The 16363-nt window shown below is 36.2% G+C and overlaps 1 protein-coding gene across 10 annotated transcripts in view; it reads left to right on the forward strand.

Annotated features, from left to right (window-relative positions):
• Positions 1–16363, forward strand: part of ATE1 (arginyltransferase 1) — an 86335-nt gene that overhangs the window by 46024 nt on the left and 23948 nt on the right. Inside the window, exon 12 of one of the 10 annotated variants that reach the window (XM_041127461.1) lies at positions 2607–7102. The exons of the other annotated variants lie outside the window; for them this stretch is intronic. Coding sequence (XP_040983395.1) covers positions 2607–2633 — 27 coding nt within the window. The 3' untranslated portion in view covers positions 2634–7102. Of the gene's footprint in view, positions 1–2606; positions 7103–16363 lie in introns of those variants that run through there. 10 annotated transcript variants of the gene reach the window in all.

The following is a 16363-nucleotide window of genomic DNA, read 5'->3' on the forward strand; positions in this document are numbered from 1 at the left end:
ATGTAGTCCATCCCCTTACTCCAATGCAGGTTCAACTATATTTGTATTAACTTTTAAGACCCATTGGACATATGTGTGCCAAAGGCCTCCCTTGACAAACTTACACACATCTCCGTGCATTGATGGTTATATACTTGTGCTTTATTAGTCTTCCCATTGAAATTCTTTTTCATAATGTCTGACCTCAACTTTTCTTCCTAAAGAATATTACATTTTGTCCTACCTACCATGCACATAAAAACCCATGATGGGTTTTTTTGGTTGGTTTTGTTTTGTTTTGTTTTGTTTTGAACACCCTTCTTTCTAAACCTGGTGGCTACCATCATGTGTCGTCTTGGGCTTCTCTAATTTTCGCTAAAAAACCCCCCCAACACCCCCCCCCCCCCCGCCAATTCCTTCTTTTCTCCAAGTCTCATTTTTAAGCTTCTTGTCATTCTTTATGCTGTCTAGTGGATTTTCATCAACTGATGCATTTCTGTCCTAGAGAATGATGTCAAAAATTAGGCCTTCTGTCTAAGGCCCTCAGATGCTGAGGTCAGCTTCTACGGTTTGTTTATATAACATGAGTTATTGCCTTCATTATACTAAAGAAGATGGTAGGCTCTGGAGGCAAGGAGAAAGGGTGGAAAGGAGAAAAAATGGGAATTGTGTGACTACAAAGTTTTCAGAATGGGCTAAATTGGGATATGGGCTGAGTTATTTTTAGCGTTAAGGTTTGTGACTAAGTGACTATGAAAGCCCATGTGTATATGCCCTTGGATCTCTCTGCTGTTCATTCTGGTTTAGCTAAGTATCTGTTAAAAGTTACATTTTTCAGTATTCAAAGTTTGCGGAGCCTGGCAGGCTCTTGGATGGTGCTGTGTTTTCACAAAGACTATCATGAGGGCACTGGAGCTGTGAGAGATTGCACAGAGCAGGGCCCCAAGCAGAAGGGTCAATGGAGAAGTGAAATATTTTTGTTACAGCTTCTTTAAAGCTTTTTCTTAATCTAATAAAATCAGTTCCCAAAGGCTTTCAAAGGTTACCTTATTGGGGAGGCCTAGCGAGACCTGGGAGCTTGGCGAACTGTTGTTTTTTGAGTACAAAATTAAAAAAACCAACATAAAACCCCCTTGCTGTTTCCAGAAACTGCCGTGAGGTTTCTGCTTATCATGTGAGAGAGTTAACCACTGCCAAAAACTTTATTTTGTTTGGTTGTTTCCAACTGAATAACTGAACTGTTTTAAAAGGAATGACTGAAACTGTTAAGAGTAGTTATTTGCTGTGTTAGATGTGTGGGATAATTTGGGGATTCTTACTAGAAAGGTTTCAAGGGAGTAAATCATCTTTTTTAATAGAATATTACAGTTTCCTTCCTTCCCCTTTCTTGTTCGGAATAAAAACGTTTTCACAAATAACACTGAGCTAGAATGACAAAAAAAGGGTATGAAAATGACCCCATTGTCAACTAATTGAAGAAGAATGGGTTCGTGGAGCAAAAGTACACAGGAACCAAATTCCCTGTTCGTCCCAACACAAATGCACTATTGTTCTCTGAATGGACAGAAGACAAGATGAGCTTTTTGTTCCACTGATCTATTGATTTTATTTATTTATTTAAGATACTAAGGCTAGTGTCCTGAAGGGCTACTTAGTGCTAGTATGGTCAGTAAGGTTGATCCATGATTTATTTTATGAATTTCTTTTTGTTTTTTACATTCTTTCAATTTTACTCTTTACCAGTTGGCATTGTGTGGCTTGCTATTAATTGTTTTTAATTATCTTACATTCAGGGGGAAAGGGAGGAAGGTGGAGAGATGTTAACAGTATATTTTGGGGGAGCTTGCTACTCTTTGCATCCTCCATTTATGTCATACAGTGGCATTGAAGGACATTGAAGGCTGTAGTGCCAGCTGAGAGCCGGAGCGCCTGTCCCAAGTTCTGCCCCTGCTTCTCACTTTGGGCAATCTGAGGATGCTGTGCAGGAAGATCAAGTTGGGAATGTCTCCACAGGGAGAAGCTTTGGGGCTGTTCCACCACAATTCCTGCTAATTTAGGTGTGGCACTGAGAAAGGATCCAGAGGACAGCACCTGTGCAGCCTAAATTATTGGAAGATGGTATTTTATGTTTTTCTCATAAATTGTGTGCTTTTAATGGAGCTCTCTTTGTAAGCCCTGACTGAAACTTTATTTTAGAAGATAAATTGGTTTCTTTCTCAGAACTGTATCTGTTTTGCTGTTTGTTGCTGATGATGGTTTAATGGATTTATAAGTACAAAATAATTCTCTATCAGTGGCAGATGGTAAAGAAACTGTACGTTAAATGTCTTTTTGATTGCATTGATGACTGAACTGTTAGTCCTCAAATGCCTGCACTAACAGCCCCACTTTCTGATGAAGTTTTAAATGATAGTACGTCTGCCTCCTTTACTTGTGACGTTGGAAGAAGTTAGTGTGATGATCCAAGAAAAAAGATGCTGATATTCCTCAAGCCAATACCCATTAAGTTGGAAAAGTTGCAAACTGCCACAAAAGTATCTAAAATCTTTAGTATGCTACAAGCTAAATTCTGTGTAAGATGGGCTTTCTTTAATCCTCTTGCCTCTGTGGTTATTGCATGTCTTTAGAGCAACAACAAACAAGAACGAGCGTGAATCTTCTCCTGCGAGTCTCTTAAAACTGCAGATATTGTTCCTTCCCTGAGATTTATGGACTCTTTCTGGGTTTACGGCCAAATCTTTGGTTCCTGGCTCCGTTAGGTTGCTCGGACAGTGCAACGCCAAGAGAAAACTTCCCTAAAGGGGCAGCTGGAGACCTTCTGCAGGAGGTGGTGGTGGAGTTGGAATGTACCACGCTTCTGCCAAGCCTCATCAGCACAACAGCCTCCCAGGGCCCAGTGTGAGCTGCTGTACGTCGAAACAGCTTTAGATGCCACCAAAGCTGCCTAGGAGGCAGAAAAATTTAGAAACATTTTTGGACACTGTCCTTCAGATGTGTAGATCTGGGTTAAACTATTGTGTCAATATTTAGTGGCATATGATGCTACGCATACAAGGATTTATTATACTTTGCTCTCTATTTTAGAAGTGTGTTACAAATGCATGGAAGTACATGAAACTGCTTTTGTGTTTCAAGATATGCATGAACATGAATACAGTGTGGAGTTTTATTGATTTTAAAATAAAGCAAGGTGATTGCCTGGGCAGTTTTAAATTATTTTTACTCTGAAAAGCAAGGATTATAAACTGTTAGAATGTCAACAAAGTGCTTGATTTTTGTAAGTGCAGTTCTAATTTTAATACTCCCCTAATGCTATATTTGGATGTATGTTTAATATACCCTTCAATTACCAGGTTTTGGTATGATCAAGACTTAACGTAGCATATAGTATAGTTACTGATTCCAGCCCATTTGCCTTCAAACTTGTGTTCTTCTGCGAAGGTGATTATAAAGAAGAAAACAGTTTCCAAACATCTGGCATTAAGAGAAAACTGAAGTGTTGATGTTTCAGCTCAGAGACTTTGGGGATACATAATGTTAAACAGTGTGTTTTCCTAAACATGCAAGTAGACATTCGTGTACCTTTTAGTGCTAGTAATTCGGATGAAAGCATAATAGTGAATCTGTTCTAACCAACTATGAGAATACTGTTGAACTTGGGCAGTTTTACAGAGCTGCAAGCATGCACGTGTGCATTTATATTGCTAATAGATGCAAAAGCTGCATGCAGAATTACCGCTACAGAATTTGCTACTCTTATTTCATTTTGTTCCGTTTGGTATAATTAAAATGGACTTGACAAGAATTCCAGTACTGTAAGTCTAATATTTTGTTTGTAATTAAGGAGACAGAATTCATTAACAGAATAAGGAGTTTGAAAATGAGTCAATGTCAAAAAGAACATGTTGAAAGGATACAATTATTTTTACTGCATTATATCCTCAGGCAGTTGTTATTCCCTGCAAAATAGCTTAACAAAAGTTCAATACATCTCTCTATCTAGCCATATTTCTCTGTCTTATTCCTACATTAGTGTTCCTATATTTGGGTTCTTTCCCCACTTTCTTATGTTTACTATGCTCCCAGAGGGACTGAGATGCATCGAAGCCCAGAAACTGGGGGGCTCTCAGTTTAGTATTTCTTCTGGCAACTAATGTAGCTACAGCCTGTTTTTCAGTTTCAAGTGTTAAGGAGGAGGAGATGAACAGAAGCTGGTATGGGCTGTGGTGGCAATTCAGGTTCTGCTTTCTGCAGCATTGGGGTTTTTGGGTCTTACAGTAAATGTTTGTGTGCGCTGTAGGGGAGGTGTGATGCCTGGCTGCTCTGCTTTACGCATTTCCAGTTTTGGAGACCACATACCATCTCTTCTGTGGTGACAAAACTTTACACATTTTTGCAGTACAGATTTTTGTCTCGTTTTAAGACTGTTCCACTGAGATCAGTAATGGCTTGAGTTCAGACGTGTGGTTTCTGAGCTCCACATGCTGAGATGGTCCCTAGGTGAAGTAGGATGGTCTCCTGCTGAGAACGGACTCCTCGGAGAGCACAGAGAGGCTTTGTTTACAAATTCTCTTCTCCTAGCAAACAAAGCAAGCTTGTTTAATAAACACTTGACAAACAACATGGACCTAAAATTAGAATGCTTATTTAATGAATGAAAATTTACTATGGAAATAAACATTTTTAGGGATAATAGAAGACACTTCTTTTAAAGTGCAATTCTTTTGATGGTCCAACATTTTTGTACAGATACTTGTTGGTACTTCGTACAGATAGCTGTTGCTTTACTTGCTGTTAAGGTTTAAGTTCTAACACATGCTTGGAATACTGTGGTAAAGTGAGTCTTTTTATTTATTTATTCATTTTATAATCTGCAGATGTAAGGGAGACAAGTAGGTTTAGATTTTTTGGCAGAGGTGTGTTACTCTATCCTGATAATATAAATTGTAGTCACTTAAACACTGAAATTTATCATTGCCTGATTTTCTCCTTCAGATTTTTAGTCTGAATAACATTTTTGTGTGTGTTAAGGATGTGTTAACTTGAATTTTGCAATATTATTTAGTCAAGATCCTGCAGAAATGAAGTTTTTACTAATAAGCTTTCCTGTGCTGTCCACTTTGTCCTACAACTTTACTCTTTTCTACTATCCTAAGATTACAGTTAACACCTATTTGTGTATATGTACCACTGTTGTTGAAGTTGTTTCTTCAATACTGGGTTGTGTGTATTTCAGCATTGAATGACTAAAGGTAAATTATTTGGCTTTTACTATTGTTTTTTATTGTTGGGCTTGAAAAAACATGTCAAGTGTACCATATATTGATAGAAAGCTTAAAGTTATAAATCTTGTACTGTTCTGAATTATCAATTCAGAATATTATTTCTTGTTCTTAAATGTATGAAAGCAAATAGAAATGAAAAATGCTGGAGTGGCAATTTTTAAAGTGACATTGTTTTTCAACATGATTTAGTGGCATAAATACTATAAATGCTTTTGAAAATTCCACATAGCATATCTTAATCTAAAGCCAACATCTAGCATCTGAATTCTTAATTAGGAGTATATTTCAACTTGTGAATATCACTGTTTCACAATTTGAAAAGCTGTCAATTAGTCTAGTATTTATTATGTCTTCAAAAATTCCACAGACTGAGTCAGTAGCTGGGCATGAAGGTGAAGTATGAAATTATTTATTCAGTATAAGGCTACCATCAGCCCAGACTTTCCTGGGTAGGTCTTATTTTCTTGCCCTCAGAGTCTTGTCTGGATAGATTTTTGGCAAGTTCAGTGTGTTTCTAGCTGAGTTTTTGGAAACCCCATTAGACGCAGAAGCGGGACTTTGGGAAAGTCTAGTACAGAGGTAGTATTCCTGGTGGTGGTTTGATGGGTATAGGTGGTAAGGGAAAAATAGATCTGATGTGTAAGGCTGAGCAGAAGAAGGGGCACTGAGTAGCAAGTGGTAGCCTGTGCTCTGAGCGGCAGTTGGGTGGTTGAGTGGGATGAAGGGTTGAGTTTTGGAGCTGGGAGAAGAGAAGGTTTGGGGCACCAGGGAAAACTCTTTTAGGAGAGTTGTTGGAGAGACGCTAGGAAAGATCGGGAAAGCTCGGACACTGATGAGCACTGGTGCTTGCTGGGGAAAATGGCACAAGGTCTTGCAGGTAACTGCAGAACACAATGGCTATAATGGGGAGTTTGATTTGGAGATAGACATACAGGCAAAGAGTTGTCAAAAGCATTAAAAATACAGAGAAATTAATGGACAGAAGAAACGCAGGTTTCTGTGTGCCCTGTTGGTGCACAGTGAACAGTTTTATCCAGAAGCTGAGAATCTGCAGCTGGGTTAAGTTGCAAGAGCGATGCATGTGTTATGCATGTATAAAAAGAGTAAATTGGAGACTTCATAGATACCTGAAAAGTAAATACTGTATCTTGCTGTGGAATATACCTGCTTTTCTCTTGTGTCGTCCTTTAGAATTACTGCTTTAAAAGATGAGAAAAAACAAATTTGAGTTGAAGTGAGTCATATGAGTGAGGGTAGCAGGTTTAGCCCCCGTTTTCTTTTAATCATCACAAAGGATTAAAAAGTTAATTTGCATTGGTTTCCTTTTTGGTACATCATAATTACAGTCAATGTTTTTAAAAAATAAAAAATTACACACACTGCCCTCACACCTATTTCTGTTGTGCTGGTGGTTTAGTTCTGGTGAATGTTAACTTTCTGGTTCCCTGCGCAGTTGTATAGAAAAATGTTTTAAAATATGCTCACTTTCATTTAAATTCTATCAATTTAATTTTGTGTTTGGATTTTTTTTTTTCTATTAAATAAACATGGTCTGTAGTGTTTTTACTTTGATAACTAGATAGTAGAAGCCTCTTTGACAGGGCATTAATTTAGCTTTCCTGTGGAGTATGTCTGTAGGCAGCTTAGATGAATGCTGTTCTTTTAGATATGACTCCAGCTAGTGAGGTATTAATGAATGTTTAAAGCTATTTGATATCTATGTGACAATTTTGTGTATGTAAGTGTAAAGTGTGAGTATGATATATTAGGCTGTGCATATTTTTCCTGTGATTATTTCACTTTATGTTAAATGTAAGAAAATAAACTTTAATACTTAATTTCATACATTTAATTTAATGAACTCAAAAAATACTGACAGTTTATGGCAACTCTTCAAGAGAAAGATACAGAATCCACATGACTGAAACACTCACTACTTTTACTTTTTTCTTTTTTTTTTTTCTTTTGCTTCTCACAGCTGCCAAAATAAACTTCTTTTGAGATAGACCTAAGTCAACATAGTTGGTGTGTCTCTAATGAAGCATTCCTCTTGAGGCCCCTACTTGGGTTTTATCATTTTGTCTTTTTTTTTTTTTAATCTTTCTTTCCAAGTTTAATGATAGGGTCTTCTTAAGAATTTCTGCTGCAGATTTAAAGTAAACAAGTTCCATTTCAGTAATCAGACAATTTTTATTCCCTAAGACCTTTGTTTTTTGAAGTAAAAAGGCAACGTGTATTACATTTTTTCCTGTAATATACTTGATATTTTTTTAAGTTGTTGAAAAAGTTGGCTGAAATTCAGAGAAGCTAGTATTCATCAAATGTACAAGCTTAACTCTTCTTTCTTATTATTTTCCACTCAAGCTTTCTCAAAAGTTGCTACTTTTTTTAGGATTCTTAAGTAGCTTCTCTATGGACAAGATGAATACTAGCTTCCAGCTTCAGAAGTATATCTGTGTGATACCATCTTTAATTAGCTTGTTCCCAACCAGATTTTTAATGGCAATTTCCAGTAAATGTTAGCTGGTTTTATATATTTTATTTAAAATCACAAAATCATGTTTTCTCCTGTAAAATTTTTGAACATATGGCTGTTTTAAATTCGTAGGGAATCTCAGTCTCTAAATGTGTACAAATAAACCTTGAATTAGGAACATTCTTTGGAATTTCAGTCTTGTTTTAATGTCACTATTCTGCCAGTTTAGTATCACTGATGCTAAATATTAGTAAATGAGAGAGATAAAATGGCAATAATTGAAGGTATGTAATGTTTTAATATTCTTGGTGGCAGTCTCTGGAATTCCAGCCAGGAATGTACGGTAGACTTTTCCTGTAAGTACCATCCCATATCAGTATCTCATATTTTTGTATGCTAAAGTTTATGTAGCAACACTGAAAGCGAAACTTAGTTTCAGTAGTCTATTTTAATAAAATGCTATTGTGTACAGCATAGATTAGCAGATATAAACAAAAAAGAAATAATTTTTAAAAAAAAGAAGCTTGGAAAACATAAAAAGGCAAAATAGATACATCGAAAGTTTGATGATGTAAAAGTACTTAGAAAACATGCTTAAAAAGTGACCCTAATTTTATGTAAGCTTTTTTGAGTAGCAATGTACTTGTAATATTTCTCTTTGTTTCTCAGTTTCGGGAGTTGTCTTCATATTTGTCTGTCATTCGGATATTATTATTTCAGCTTTGGCTAAACAGCCAGCCAACTTAAGGCAGTTCAGAATCCATAAACTTGCTGTTTCTGTCATCGAAAGTCTGGAACCCGGGGACAAATAGCTGTTGTAGGGTAAACAATACATCTTATTGGTCTTGAAGGGACCATTTTGTAATGTTTTGTACTGTTGTCTCAACAGTGTGAAACATCATATACATGGCAAATTCAGCCTAGTAGCATTCACTGTTTAGATTAAGCGTACTGAAATCTAAGAACAGCAAATGTAGAACCTGTATGTATGTATCTATCCATCTATCTTTCTTACTCAGAAAACAATGAGTGAGAACAGATGTGCAGTGGGAATAGGCACAGATATTTAATGGCTTGTGTCCAAGTTCAGAAATGTTACTGTACGCTAGGCATCCGTTGGCTTGAGTAAATCTCAAAATGCAAGAGTATGAACATAAAAGACTACTAACTGCCCCCCTGCAAAAGTTATCTTAAAATTATCTTTTTGTAAGTATTCATTTGAATATGTGTTTGTCTATCTAGTCATCAAGGAGATGTTAAAAGTATAGTTTTTATGATGTAGTTCCTGAACATATGGATTTTTTTCCTCTTTTGTGCAAGCCTAATCGCTGGCTTTATTCCAGATATATTGGCTTTAATGTGGTGACTTCAGATAGAGTGGCTTTAGTTGCTTAGAACGAGCAATGGAAAAATCTCACTTACTGGTCTTTATAAATGAAAAAGAACAACTCTTGGCAAGAAGTCTTGGAGGAGAGAGCAGTGCTTGAAAGTGGTTGACAGAGTATGCCCAGAGCTGTGCGTTATCTTTAGCTCTGGAGAGCTGCATCCCAAGCTGATAAAACAGAGATGATAAACGTCTGCCATGCACACATCACTTCTGCAGCAGCCTTCCACGACAGTGAAGGGAAAGTCTCTTGAGCATACTAATTACTGTTAACTTTTAAACTTGAAACCAGAATTATCTCGATGATTAATATGGTGGTGTTAGAGAGGATAACGGGATCTGTTTGAGTATGGTCATGGATATACGTTATCTCAAGCAGCACTTTGTTGGCTTCTTGGATCTTGCTGATGGTACATTTGTATATTAATGTGCAGCGGTTCATAGCTTGGATCTTGTGACATAAACATCCACAGCCTCCCTTAGCATGTTATACTCAATGAGTGGAGGGAAAGATAATGTTGGTGTATAAAGGAGGAAGAAGAGCTGGACAGAGTTAGAGACTAAAGGGGAAAGGAAAAAAAAAAAACCAAAACCTGTCCCAAATTTTCCCTTTTTTCCTCAATGGAAAGCAATTTTTTCTCTAGCAGTCCATGAGCCTTTTCAGATGCCTGTTGGCCATTTTCCAGTATCAAAAGCAAGCTAGAAAGCGTTAAATATTTCAGATGATTTTTATGAAAGAGGACAAGGTGAAAGCAGCTATTTAGAGTGTACACTGAGTTATGAAGATAGCAGAATCCAAACAATTCGGGAGATTCCTAGGAATAGCATGTGTTGGGTAAACAAAGAAATGATAATAACTTTCTGAACGTATTTCGAGGGGCGGGGGGGGCGACGTATTTCTTTGTAAGTGCTTCTATGCAGACCACCATAGGCAAATAAAGTGCTGAGATTTACCTGAAATCTGAGTGAAATTTAAGATTAATTTCATTTAGGATATTGAGCATGAATCTTGGCTGTCTTCCTTTTTGTCTTTTACTCATTATCTTAATCTGTTTTACACTTACCTGAGATATTTCATTTACCTGAGAGACACTATGAAAACCTTCTGAAACACTAAAATTTTTTTAGATTTAGTGGAGAACAGCTAAGTGTGACTATGTAGTCAATATTTGTAGGAAACTTTGGTTCCTACTAGTTGTAAGACATGTAGGAATCAAGTGCCACAACTATTTTCTCCTTGGAAACAGGTTATCATTAGTTATTTCTGTTAATACATTACATTGAATTGGAAAATAAACAGAAAAGAGGTGAAAGCTGGCAAATTATACCATTGCTTTGGTCAGTCAGTTTAAAGATTATTGGGGCACATTTATATGAAAATAGCAAAAAAAGTAATGTCATAACAAATTAACTGACCTAAGTAAGTGTTGGTATACTTCTCCAAATACAACTTCAAATGATGTTTACATTTCACTTATGGGAAGCCAAACAATATAGGAGAAGGTGGTTGTTTGAGATGTGTTGGGAAGTGCATTACAGCTCCCTGGCTGGCCTGTAGAATTCCCATTACACAGGTTTTGTGCCTGTGATAATGTAACCAAAAGAATGAGAATCAGCACAGCTTTTTGAAGAGGAAGGACTAGCACTTCATATACTTCTGTGAAGTAGTTTGAGTTCTGTGAGCTACAAAATGAATTTTGGTTATTATTCATAACATCTTTTAAGGATTACAATGCATTATTCTTTATTAAAACAGAAAGGTGGCTAAGCGCTCAAGAATGCAGCTCTGGGGTCCTAAAAATGTTGGTTGCGTAATTAATTCAAAGTTTGCAGTTTGGAGGCAATAAGTTTGATACTGGCAGTGCAGTATCAGGCAGTCTGCCACGCGGTTAAATCCAGCTTGTTGTTACTTACTCATTGAGTTACCTACAAAGTACACATTGGCTGATTTAACTCCTCTTTGGTATATACTTTCTTGTATGCTGGATACTTTTTGATGATAAATCTGAAGTCTCCAGCCATCTCTCATTGATAAATAAAGCTGCTTGCTTTATTCAGTATTTATTAATCTTAGGGGTTTTTTTGTTTGTTTAAAAAGATAAACCAAAGCGACTATGAGGTGGGAGTGAATTTGTGTAGGTTGTTTTGGGGTGGGGTTTTTTTTTGTTGTCTTTAAGTCTTTCAGGCCTTCCACAGATGGATCCCACGTGAGTGACTGCGGATGGTTGGAAGCACAGATTCCGATGTTCCGCTCTTTGTCCCCGCCGGCACTGGCTCACTGCGCGGGTGCAGCGTGGCACGGTCCAACCTCCGCCTGTGAAAACACAGCAGTTAAAGTTACTTGCAAAAGACTCTCCTGGGGATCGATAAAGTCTATTTCTGTTTATGTAATGAAATCAGGGAGCAAGGGTCTGCTGTAGTACTTTGCTGATGGGATTCCAGAGGGGTTGTCTTTCAATGAAAAGACTGAATTTAATAAACCTGTAGTCTGGTGTGCTCTTTCTCGGGTGGTGCTGCCTCGCTCTAATGGATTGCTGTTGATAATTTGGGGTTACTTTGTTTACGTAGTCTGAGAGCTTCTTTTTAAGCAGCTGGCTGGAAATGGAGATGAAGGCAGTCTTAATTCACTTTTAATAAAAGATCAATGGGTTTATTGTGAAAAAATAGAATACAGATGTAAACTGTACCTGATAAAAGAATTAAATGTGTGTTTAACCTTCCTATTTTGTTTTTTCAGTGCTACTGGTGCTTGACCTTCTTCGTTTTTGAGACTATTCTCTTTCTTCGTAGTTTCACATTTTAAATTTTACTTAGGCTACAAAAACAAACTCTGCTGGTGTTTTTCATCTGAAGTGCTTACCAAATCCCTCAGATTTTACAAAATATTTAAAAAGTAATCTCCAGACTAAAGTCTCATTAAAACATTTGCCCTTCCTGTGGAACAAAAGTTCAGAGTAGTTCTGGTCGATTCTGACTTGGAAACTGTAAAACAAAAAATATCATGGTGTGAAGTATTAATTTAGGCTTGGCAGCCTCACTGTAAAATTTATTCCAGAAGCTTCCAATTAAAATGCAGCATGCCTAATAGTATAAGGGAAAACACCTTAAAAACTCTTTCTTTTATAATATATGGGAGGAAAAATGCCCCAAACATTAGTGAGAATAAAATGTCTTGGAGGTATTTTTTTATGAAACAGTCACATTTATATTGTGATGAGTTGACTTGGTAGAAGAAACCACATACTCAGGAATTTCTTAGCTAGACTAATTTTCAGTGTTGCTTTTTAATCAAGCTATTTGATAGATTAGTCAGATATTTATAAAGATGCAGTTGTTTTCTTTTGGTTTTCTTTATGTCTTTATTATACCTTGTGCTCTCCTGCTCCTTGAACAATGCGGTTTGGATGCTTTCCCCCTGTGGCCCTTTCCCGTTTCAAAGGAGAGAAAGCAAAATTGGAAAGAGGACAGATTGACTAGGATTGAAGTAAATCAAAGTGGTTGTTTAGGATTCTTGAATGGCAAAACACATTATTACTGAAGTTACTTGGTTGTGGAAGGATCTGTGCTGCAAACTGTTGGAGGTCAAGAGAATATTGGCAGAGTAACACTATACGCTTATATTGTTCTTTTGTCTTCACTGAGTATTTCCTATCAATGGCGGTCAGAGATGGGATATTTGACTGTACCATGGACATCTGGTATGATCTGCAGTGGCTGTTATAACAGCTCAAAATGTGTTAATATTCCGTCTCAAGAAGGGTGTTTGTGGATGTCCATGAAAATTTTAAACAGCATCAAAATTGAAATGAAATTTTAGGCAAATGCATTTTTTTTATTTCCAAAAACATTTCAAAATACCACATTTTACGTCTTGTTGGATTTTTCTCGACAAAATGTAGATGCACAGACAGACATATGGGCAGTTGTATATTGACAGAGCACATTTCATCAGCAGGTGGTATTGGATTTAAGAAGCTGAAATGTAAGACAAGTGCTTAGGGATGGTCTGTAACATGATACATTTTGTTGAAAGTCTTGTAGTTAAGTATTCCCAAGATGGTCTGGACAGCATAAACAGTGCTACTGAGCAAGAGCTTTTATATTATGACATAAAAGAAAGCAAAATGTTTTCAGTTGTGGAATTTTACCATAGACAGAATTACTTCTGAAATGTATGCTAATTTAATCTGAAGCCAAAGAGAAATGATTTTCAAAACCAGTTTTGCAAATCTGATGAAGTTCTACTGTGATAAATAGCTCTGCAGCAGTTCACTTCAGGAGATCCCCTTTCTATTTTGGATTTATGTTGGATGTATACTGCAAATCAGCAATATTAAGAATAAGAAGGAATATAAATAGTATGCTTAGAGGCAATTTTTTAGATGATGTAATCATTTTAGAGTGAATAATGAAATTTGAACATTTTTCTTGAAGTACAGGTGTTCCTGTACATGAGGCAGAATCTGACCGGCTTCTCAGGTTCAGATTTTTTCACAGTCCAGGAATAAGGGGAGAGAGAAAAAAAAAAAGTGAGGTGGATTCATAGTTGTTTATTTTCATATTGAGGTTTTAAACATTTTTAAGAAAGAAAGTAAATTGAGAGTAAGTGCTTAGGGGAGGGGAAAAAAAAAAAGGGCAAAAGCCCTTAGAAATTATTGCATTGATTTAAGAAATTCTGTGGATTCCCTTTTTAATTCTGTCAATACAGACACAGTGCCAATGCTGTTCATTGGGAAATTCGCCTCAGTATGTCTCTGTGTTCCCATTTCCTCCATGGAATGAGTCATGGGATATGGGTTTAACCAGTAGTGTAAATAAAATGCCTTTATGTGAGAAGTATCTTCTAGTATTTTTGGAAATACTTTTAGAAAGGGAGTATATTGAAGAGCATCAATGGCTTGTTTAATTTTTACCTCTGATTACATTGTGTGTTACTGGTCAATGATGTCTCATCACCTCAGCCTCACATATCTTCAGGGAAGTTTATTAACAGGATTCTAAATTTTGGGGGAAGAAAACGTCTAAAGGAGGTCACCTCAGAGCTATTTCTTTTTTCTCTTCTAGGTAGGGTATTTCGACACCCCAAATAAATACTGAATCTACAGTGGTGGATTGGATAATCAATTTTTCTCATTACTGTTTTGCTCAGTACTAAAGAAGCTCTTTTTTCTTATAACCAAACTAGTAATGCTGCAATGCAGTTAATTTTATACATCCCATTTTATGGCAGAATATGACATTGTAGAAGTAATTGGGAAATTTAGAATAGGGCTGCATAGTGATGTGATTTTCACGTGTGGGATTCACAAATGTGATCTATTTCAAGATGTAGGGGGGCAGTATCTTATAGGAAAACTGTAAGTGGCTGAGCAATCTTTACTTACAGCCGCGAGTATACCCACGCTACTAGGAAAGACTAAATTGCCACCTTGTATTTTCTGTGCTTAAGCGACAGCTCTGAAAGATGGTTACTTGGCTATTTCTGCCGCCTTGGCCAGTTGAGAAAATGTCTTTAAATCAACAAGTAATTATGTTCTTTTTTTTTTTTTTTTTTTTTTTTTTTAAATCTGACTGAAAAGGTTTATTTTTTTCCCCAAGTCCTTAAATTGTTTATCTGAGTAATGGTGACTAAAAGTGTTCTTTAAGCATTACTTTCACATACCTTTCAACTACTTCTGTTTAGATAGCGTAACATTTCAAAGTGGTTTATTTAATAATGTCATTTCCATTCTCTGGCTTTAGCGGATTTTATAAGGCCTTGTGGTTTAAGGTTCTGCATGAAAGTGGAGGGATATTGTTTTAATTTAATACAAAAATTTGCATTTAATTAAAAAAAATACACTAAACCAACAACGGTAGTTACAAGTCAATCATGAGCGTTTTTCAAATGAGAAAATCAAGACCCATTTTGGAAAGATACATCAGGTATTTGACAAGGTTCAGCATGAAACTTGGTGGTTGGTTTGGTTTTTTTTTTAAGTGGACAGTTATGGCTGTTTTTATCAGAGATATTTTTTGTATTTCTTACTCAATAATTTACAGTTGATGGGAAATACATAATAAAAAAAGTTAATTCTTCTGTAAATATTGTGAAGAGTTGAACAGTAAGAGAATAAAAAGAATTGGGAATCTGCAAACATTCAAAAAATGGTTCTTCTGATTCTCCAAGATTGGGAGTTGCTGCATAAGGGTGTGTCTAAAAGAAGAATAGCAGAGCTTGTGAATGTAACTTTTAAAAATATGTCTTTATCACTAGACTGTAGTCACAGTAAATATCTATGTCCTTTCCCAAACATTGGGCAGCTTCATTCAAGGCCAGTTTGCCTTTTTTCGTAGTAGATGTTGGAAAAAAAATCAACTTCATATCAAGGTGATCATCTTCATTACTTATTTAAAGTAATTGATATGAAGAACTCTTAATTGTACCAACTGCAGTGTGACTTCATACAATGCTGTCTTTTAGCTGTTGCCTCAAGACCGGTATAATTGAGATCCTTAAACTTTTTCATTCTATTTACTCTATGTCTGTTTTTTCAAGCTGATATGTGAAATGAATTTTCAGTTTAAAAATCAATTTGATATTGCTACCATATGACTCTGAATGTTCAGAGGGTATGGATTAAGTGAATAATAGCTCAAAGATAGATTTTTTACTTAAGTTATAGGCCCATGAATAATCTTATTTTAAATCAAATGACGATCTGATTAGAGGAGGTTATTATTGCTGAGGTGGTGATTTTCTGTGTAGCTGAAGGGAAAATAATTATGGCTGTTTAGTTTCTGGGAATGTCTGCAAAGAATATCTCCTTAATAAATCAACAAAAAGTGGTAGAATTTCACTATTCATTACCTGTAAGCTATTCCAGGAAAAACTCCATGAATTAAAAAAGAAAATGTTACTATTTAAGTACCAATGAACAAAATGCTCCATCACTAATGCAATAAAAATAGCATCCTGCTTACTGTTAAGTGGGGTTTTTTTTCTATTAGATTATTTTTGGTCTCCATTATTTGCTAGAATTACCAACACTTGAGACGAGCTGCTTTTGGAGGTGCTGAGTTTTTTAGTGTCGGCACCAGCTCAGCAGAACTCTAGAGGATAACTCAAATACAGAGGTTCAGTGAGCAAAGCCAAAACTTTTCTAGTTCATCTTGGATACTGTAAAAATGTGGTATGTTAATTTTACATTTTCTTCAAGTGCCAAGGTTAAGTTTGTATTAATTTCAGCACCATCTCAG

This window comes from Aquila chrysaetos, chromosome 11 (assembly GCF_900496995.4).
Source record: "Aquila chrysaetos chrysaetos chromosome 11, bAquChr1.4, whole genome shotgun sequence".
NCBI classification, from domain to species: Eukaryota; Metazoa; Chordata; class Aves; order Accipitriformes; family Accipitridae; genus Aquila; species Aquila chrysaetos.